The sequence below is a fragment of the Contarinia nasturtii genome, unplaced genomic scaffold (assembly GCF_009176525.2).
Source record: "Contarinia nasturtii isolate CC-2019 unplaced genomic scaffold, AAFC_CNas_1.1 Cnas_scaffold_695, whole genome shotgun sequence".
In the NCBI taxonomy this organism is placed as follows: Eukaryota; Metazoa; Arthropoda; class Insecta; order Diptera; family Cecidomyiidae; genus Contarinia; species Contarinia nasturtii.
In genome coordinates this window covers 5,785,306-5,793,768 of record NW_022198046.1, presented here as the reverse complement: position 1 = coordinate 5,793,768, position 8,463 = coordinate 5,785,306, and the positions used below count along the sequence as shown (strand labels likewise).

The 8,463-nt window shown below is 32.9% G+C and overlaps 2 protein-coding genes across 2 annotated transcripts; both read right to left on the bottom strand.

Moving 5' to 3' along the window:
• Positions 1 to 1,873: 1,873 nt before the first annotated feature.
• LOC116340581 (histone H1.10-like) lies at positions 1,874 to 2,275 on the bottom strand. Its single transcript, XM_031767136.1, has one exon. The coding sequence runs from the start codon at positions 2,273 to 2,275 to the stop codon at positions 1,874 to 1,876; it is 402 nt and encodes a 133-aa protein (XP_031622996.1).
• A 1,031-nt stretch (positions 2,276 to 3,306) lies between these two features.
• Positions 3,307 to 4,052, bottom strand: LOC116341138 (U6 snRNA-associated Sm-like protein LSm7). The gene is made up of 2 exons (XM_031768043.1): positions 3,866 to 4,052; positions 3,307 to 3,788 (listed from the first exon to the last, which is right to left on the bottom strand). The coding sequence occupies exons 1-2, from the start codon at positions 3,881 to 3,883 to the stop codon at positions 3,459 to 3,461; spliced, it is 348 nt and encodes a 115-aa protein (XP_031623903.1). The 5' UTR covers positions 3,884 to 4,052; the 3' UTR covers positions 3,307 to 3,458.
• Positions 4,053 to 8,463: the final 4,411 nt, after the last annotated feature.

Sequence of the window (8,463 nt, the reverse complement as noted above, 5' to 3'; positions counted from 1 at the left end):
TTTGTATCTTGTGCACTTTATGAATATTGTGATAATTTCTGCATAATCGCAACAAATTTTCTAGAAAACATTTTACGCTTCTGAAAATTTGGATTAAATTGCATGATATAATACATAGCAAAGAAAGCTTCGCAAGTAATACAAAATGAGTAGAGTTTTTGCTTTGTTTGCAATTTTTCATCTATAATATTTTCCGTCCACATTGTCGAGTAGTCAAGCTCTTTCTGTTTTTTTCTAAATCATACGATAAAATTGAAAATTCTAAAGTGAAAACAACTGTATCAGCTTTCAAATCGTTGAAAATTTTAATCACTCAGTCATTGCAATTTATGTCTTACATTCGATTCCCCTTTCTCAGTTTGAGTTTGACATTGAATGAAAAAGCAAGATGTTAATTACAGAAACCACAAATTTCCCAACTTGTTCAAATTTGCAAGAAACAAAGCCAAATCCAATGCCATAGAGCGTATGGTAAGAGAAAAGCATTAATTAATATAATTGCATGTCAAAAACGTTTTGGTGTTTCTCTAGTTCAAAGCTGCCAGATATCAATGCTGAAAATAATGAGGCACAAAATCCTACCGATCATTTGAAAGCCAACCAAGTTCAAGGACCTGAAATGTCGCATTTTGATGATGTGGTAATTAACTTTTTTTTATCATGGTTTTCACAAAATTGACGGTTATTCTACTAATCTGAATTATTAATTGTTCTTATAGAGGAATCAAAAACTGAATCAGTGTTAAAATTGGAGTTGGCACATCTGCGTAAATTGTTGGATGACGCCACGAAAGAAAACGCTCAACTATCTGACGAAAATCAAGAATTGAAAAAAATGTTGGAACAAAATATGGACGACTCTGATATTGCATCAAATTCTACTGTCGATGAGGAAGATATTTACGAACAAATTATGAATTTGAATGAGCAGATTTCCGATTTGAAAACCAAAACAAATTCTTATTTGAAGAATATTCATCACTTATAAGATGCACTCAAAGTTCAAACCTATAATTGTGATTTAAGGGAATCTGAAATTCATCGTTTGCATGAAGTGCTTTCGCAACAAATTCAAAGATACCAAATTCTCCGAAATCAATTCAAAGAAAAGGGCCCACCCAGAAAAATGAACAGATTTGATGAAAGCTCTTCAGCTCTATATGACACAGTATTGGTGGGAAAAATGAACAAACGACATGTTGGCAACTTGAAAAGATCTGTATCTGATGCATTCGGAAAACAAATGTAACATACCAATCAAAAGAAAACTAATGATGCCAAAGTGATAAATCATTTGTGCGAAAATCAAACTATGTCATTTCGTCTTTTTATTTAAATAAAATGCAAATTCACGAGATCATTTTGTAATCCCTTTGCACATAGCTAACGATACAAATTTCACATTGAAATAAACTATTTATAATAACTTCATTACTCAACTTGTGTCATGATCACGAATAATATTATCAACAGCACCACATGAATGAGAGTGAGTAAAAAATTGGAAAATATTTTCGAACATTTTTTGGGGATTTCAAGATTCTAGCTCTTGGGTTCTTGTATTGTGCCATAAAGACAATGACTGGTACGAACAAATAAAAAACATCAGGATGAGAAACTCATTTGAAAATTAAGACTTCCACAATTTTGATTGGGCAATTGGGCATACTTTTGTTAGGCGCATGATTTTACCTTTTAAATAATACCTGTAAGACTCAGAGAAAACTGTAAGAATGCTAAAAAATTAATAATTTTATTTAAATGAAAGACTTAAAAAATCTATTTTTACTGTGTATTTTTTTATTGGCGTTTTGTTTTTTCATTTTAATTTTATTCTCGTGAGAACGAGTGATAGCCCTTCCAATGTGTGCTCTCAATTCTTGGTATGATCTACTTGTTCGGTAGTTGATTTGGCTGGCCGTGTTTTGCGACGTGATTTTCCTTTTTTGGCTTTTGCTTTCATCGATTTTCTTTTCGTTGCTTTTGCTTTGGCTGATTTAGTTTTGGTCGCTTTTGGTTTCATCAACTTTTCTTTCTTTGCTTTTGCTTTGGTTGATTTAGCTTTAGTTGATTTTTTATTGGTCGATTTGACTTTGGTGGATTTTGCTTTGGCCGATTTGGCTTTAGTTGATTTCTTCTTGGACATCTTATTCCCAGTCTTTTTTGGGGTTATTGACGCATCCACGGCCATTCGTTTTTGATTTGGTTCCTCATTACTTGTAGATGGGGAAAGTGCTCTTTTCCGTGATTCATTTGGTTCTGTTTCTGTATTCATTTTTATAAACTTTTTTTTTTAAATCTGTAAATTGATGGAATTTTCAATTTGAAATTTTTTCAATTTTTTTTTTTGCACCAAATTCTGACAAAACAACGTTCGACGTTTCTTTTGTACGTTATCCAACTAAATGTGTCAATAATTTACATGGTTGCTACAATTGTTATTTATTTATTGATAAAAAGTGGCGTTTATAGGAATGGCATTCTAGATTAATTCAAACGCAGATATGTGTGTTTATGAAGTAAACAAGAAATTAATATAATGTGCTCGTAAGAAGTAGGCTGTGATTGGAAATTTATTTCTTGAAATTTACGTCACACAAACAAGGAAACTAAAATAAACTATGTGAAAATTAATGGTTGTAAAATATCCAGACAGATTGTGTGCCCGCTTTCGATCAGCAAACATCGAGTACCATTCTAATAAGATACATGGTTTATCATATTATATTGCTACCAAAACATCTCAAAGTCATATGAACACTCGAACATCCGTCAACATTTAAAAAAATCCCCTTTCCGTTCGAAATTTTAAAAATGTTACAATATTACCGTTATATCCTTATACTTGTTATTAAGACAACGTATTGTCTTTATATTTCTTTCTACCTAGCCTCTTTATACCGGATGTGCTCTATTTTATGTTCCGTTCATTTAAGTTTTGGTAATTAGAGGAAAAATGATGGCACATATCATCTCGGGAATATTACAAGAAGGGAAATAAAGTGACCAAGTAGATTTTGAATAAAATGTGAAATGCTGCGTAGTATGCGTGTAAATTTTAATTTTTGCTTACTTCATTTATAAGAAATCACAATGATCAAGTTACATAGCATATTATTTGTTATTATGAAAAATAATAATTTCTTTATTTATTGAAAGTCCGGAAACTTATTTGTACACCCAGTATGTACATGTAATGCGTATTTCAAGTAAATAAAGTTTTGTCTGTAAAATCGCAAACAAGCGAAATAGAAAAAGAAGAAGAAATATTAAATATAATTCTGATTATTAAAAAAAAGATTTTACTTTGAGTAGAATTAGTTTTTTTTATTTAAAACTTGTTTCCTTCATTAAATGTTCGATTTATTTATCATTACTTATCCAAATCAACGGAGAGCGTATTTTATTTTTAATTTAATTATTTGTTTTGAATTTAATTCACAATGTGAGAGAGATAACTACGCGTCTTGCGTGACGAACGGATTTTGAATGGATTCCATACCGTCTTGCGGACAAATCAGTACAACAGATGTGCCACGGCATACAACCAAACCCAAACTACGGGTATCATCGCACATTTTATATGGTTCTTCGGTGTCACGCAAATATTCCTGTGTGTTGTCCAGCACCAAATTCAACAATGGATCGTACCCTTTCAGAACGCCGCTTGCTTCACGGCCGCCAGCAAATTTTACACGGATCGTCTTTTCCAAATACTTGCTGAGATCCAAAATCGATTCCTTTCGGCGTTTTTCTTTGTTTTCGCCTTGATTTCCACTTCCACCAGCCTGCAACAGAAACAAAAAAATGCGTCAAAACAACCGGTCTATCAATTCAATACGTTCGGCTTTTGTTTACAACTTACCTTTGGTTTATCACTCATTTTCAATAATTTATTTTGTTTGAAATGCTCGATTAAAATTGAAGATCGATGTTTTTGAGGTCGTATCACAGGTGGTGATTGGTACTTTCTTCCTAAAAAAATACTTTTAATTGGAATAACACAAAAAATGCGTGTTGCACATCGATTAATCGTATATTGTTTATTAGGGTTATGTTTTTTTGTTGAACCAAGTGACAGATTCACATTGTATTTCGTGCACTCACGCAACCGATAAAGCAGTATTGGCGCAACTTTTCGATGGAGGAAATGATATGAAATTGAAAAGAAGATGATGAGACTTAATTTAGTGGACATTTTTTAATTTTAATTTTTTAAATGAAAAGTACTTCTGACCAGTACTGATACTATTTGAATTTCATTTCAATTAAAAACATTTCGAAAACAATTTCGATTCAAAACAATGGAAAAAACGTTAAATGTACAACACAGAAATATGATATGGCGTCTCCATTGCCTTACTTGATATGAGAATCACAAGCACCGAAAAGTAAAACTCGGTTCATCCACCACTCGCATCGGTTCAAATTGGACGGAATCTAGTTTTGGGATTTTTGAATATTTGCTCAGGCAAGCGTGTTTAATTCGCATTATAATAAAATCGAATGTAATTTGCGCTGATGTCGTTTACAATGAATTTTTAAATTGCTGCACGATAATTTAATTATCTTTTTGAAGCTCATGCACAACTGAATTTTGGGATGTATTGCTCGGGTCACGATAAAGCGTTATCGGTTTCTAAGCCACTATTTTTTTTTTTTTTTTTTGAATTTTAAATCAGAGCATTTTTCTACGTTTAGCACTTTTTGTTTTTGTTTGTGGTTTTTGAAACTATAAAAAGGGGTGTATTAACATGCACTGAGACTGGTTTTTTTTTGCTGGATCGGTGAAATAAAACCTAGCTTAATAGACATTGATACTTTGTCGTATCAATTGCATTGTCCAGTGATTATTCCCTTGGTTACATTTTCATTCGCTACTAATCTTCTTTTTTGCTATTCGTCCCTTTTTTAGCATTTAATTAATAAACCAAAGCCAAAACTGGGTCTTTCGATCGATTACAAAAAAAAGTAGTTTCGATATATATTACAATGAGGAACTGACTGTCATGGCAAAAGAGCGAGCTTTGATTTAATTGTGAGCACGACTTTTGTGCAGAATTGATCCGCTCATTGATTTCCTTATCGATCGTTTTTATCTAACATTTGAACTTTGCTTTATAGGAACCTTAGACAATTGCATGTACTCAGGTAATAAACCTCTTGAAATGGACTGAACGATCAATGTAAATGCATAAAAATACGAACCAATCAAATGTGAAAATTGTTTGATTTAAATGGTTAAACAAAATGTAAAACATGATTTTAACGTGGTTTCTATTACAAATAAATATTGCGCACGTTCGTCGAATGTAAAATGCAAGAAAAAAGCGAATACGAACAATGATGAGTGTGTGTGTGTGTTTTTGTGTGCAGGTAGCAAGAACGGAATTGGATAGAGAGCAAACAAACAAAAAACTTGCTGAAAGTGAAATAATTTGTTATAGAAAAAAATATATATATATGAAATAAGACAATGCAAACATATGGTACACAATGGGCGTGCGCGCATTCGCGTACATTTGAAATTGCATTTATAGGTATCGAAAGTTGAAAATTGCATTTTCATTTTGCTGCTATTATTTTTATATCGACACACTCAATTATGAACAAATGCATGAAATGTGAGTTTCAACACACACACACACACCAATATATTGGATGTGTGTGTACGCGTATAAAAAAATCGCTAAACCCTTCCTTTCGGCGGCAATCATCGTTGACGTGATTTCGGTTTCGTTATTACCAATCCAAACTAAAAGAATCGAATCATTAAAGAGAAAGAGAGAGATAGAGAGAGAGAGAGAGAGAGAGAGAGACGATTTTGCAAATGTTAACACGCACTGTCAACACAATTTTCAGATAAACAACAGTGACGACCGAATAAAAAACTGTGCAGAAAATAAGCGATCTTATTACACTCTCGAGCCTGATTACAATCGGAAATTATATCCGTAAATATAGCAATTGAAATTGTACGACAACTCGGTGAACGACCGACGTCGTTGCAATTCCTTGTCTACATAGAGCGCATAATATGAACGCTGTGCCGAAATTAAATATAATTTTTTTTTCGTGTGCCACAATTTATGTTCGGAAATGTGTTTACTTTTACTCATTCAACATTTGGGTTTTTTAATACAAATAACGTTTCGTATTGGTATTAGCTGCGTGCTGAAAATGTGTATTCCGTGAAATTTTGGATTGTTTATGACCCAATAGCACGGTATGTATGATCGAAAGAGGGATTTTTTTTATGACAACGATGATGATTGTAATCATTTCACCATATCCTGACACAAACAAACCAAAGCCTTAAAATGCAAATTTATGACGAATTGCCTCGAAAATGGTGTTGACGATTTTTTCTTCCGATAAATTCAATTCGAAATAATTATAAGGCCAATGAATAATCAAAATACAAGGGAGATACAACACATAAATTGTAAAAAAAACTGAAAAAAAACTTTTTTTTTCATTCAAAAAAGAATCCTCTTTCACATTTTAATTCTGTAACAAATTCGTTTAAATCTCTTTGAACCGCTTTTAGTCTATCTCTCTCTAACTTGCCCTATAAAGATATGATTCCAAGTGATGGATTTAAGTGTTTTTTTTTCTTCACTTTGTAACAAAAACAGTTCCACTCATGGTTTGGTTGGTTTTTGTTTACATACATGGGTCTTATGCGCGACTGTGGTGTCTGTCTGTATTGCTTGTTTTCAGTTCAATGGTGTACACATGTTTTTTTCCACTCTATGCAAATAATATGCATTTTTTCCGACACGATGTATGCGCTTGCCTTTCTGGCTCACATCCAAATGAGGAACCAAAAATTGTAAATAAATGAAACGAAAAAAAAAAATCATAACAACAACAACTTACAACAAAGCAGATAATGAATGGTGTAAAAAAAAGGCAATACACAGCAAAATATAATTTAAGCCTCAGTTTTTTGGTTTATTTTAAACCCATAAAACGGATGGAAATGATGAGCTGAAACGTACAGCAACGAGAGAAAAAAATGCAGTACATTCATGGCAATAGCATAAAGCGATGAGCATACACATGCAGTGTTTGATTTTTAAACCGAAACAACGACGAGATAAAAAGGGTGCGCATTGCGTGTATGGCTTTGCTGATCTCTCTCTATATGTACACATATGATGTGCTCCAGAAATATTCCAAAAAAAAAAAAAAAAACGATGACGGCAACATTGTGTCTTTGAATGAATAGGCACACTTTTTGGATGTGTCATAATTTTTCTAAATGGAAATGATACGAGCCATTCGCATATGAATGTGCATTTATGGTGACATTATTGGACGCGACCATATGAAATTTGAATAATTCACATGGAAAAAGGCTTTTTCATTATCTCTGCTCTTCCTCCTCATTTACTGTTGCTGAGCGCCGACAACGACAACGACGATGAATTTTTTCAAATCTAAAACATTAAATTATGCTGTATGTCACATTTATGCAAATTTTGTCATTGTGTTTGTACTTCAAACCTCGTTTTTTCGGCGCTTCATTATGTTTGTTTGGAGAGTGAAAAAAACTTGTCACCAAAAAAAAACTCTATTCCATTTAAAGTATAGGAAAATATTTATTATTTGCATTTGAACCGAGACATTGAATATTGCAACGCAACTGTTACTTCCAACACATTTTGATTTGCACGATCAAACACACACATATTTGAGTGTTAACTGCAGGAGGAACGTATTCATTGTTGCCATTGATGAAGAGAAAGAAAGAGCCCACCAGAGAGAGAGAGAGAGAGAGAGAGAGAGAGGGAGATAGAAAGAGTTAAACGACATTCAAGTACCGCTAAGTGCTTGAATTGTACTAGTGTATTTTTTCCACTTCTCTGTCATCGCATCGAGTTTTTTTTCTTGTCGAATTGACTGTTTGTAGGACCTTAATGAGTAAATAACGTTTTGTGTCAATTGAAAGTGGTAGTTGGCATCAAAATTAATACGCTCCCAACAACTCAACAACGATCCACTTGAATTCAAATGCAATCGAATGAATTCAGATGGTGAATTAAAAACTGGATATTCATGTTGCGACAACATTGAAACTTATTCGAACGGGGAGCGAAAGAAGAAAAAAATGTCAATATTACCAATTTGAAGTATTTAATTGTCGTGATACTGATGTAAGAGATCACTGATTGTTTAGTTCTCATCAATATGCTAATGCATTTTCACTATAAAGGTTTCTTTTTGTAAAAGTTACGAATTCGTAACTCATTCAAGTGGCATTTGATCGATTCACAAGCGTTTATAGCATAAAATTTTATTATGACATTGACTCTACACGTCGATAACCAAAAAAAACGAGAGTAAAGCAAACAGGAAAAAAATTCGTGATTACGGAGCTAACATCGGAAAAACGTGTATGGGAAAAAAGGTTAATCGGTTCAATGATGATTGAAGAGACCGAATTCGCGATTAGAC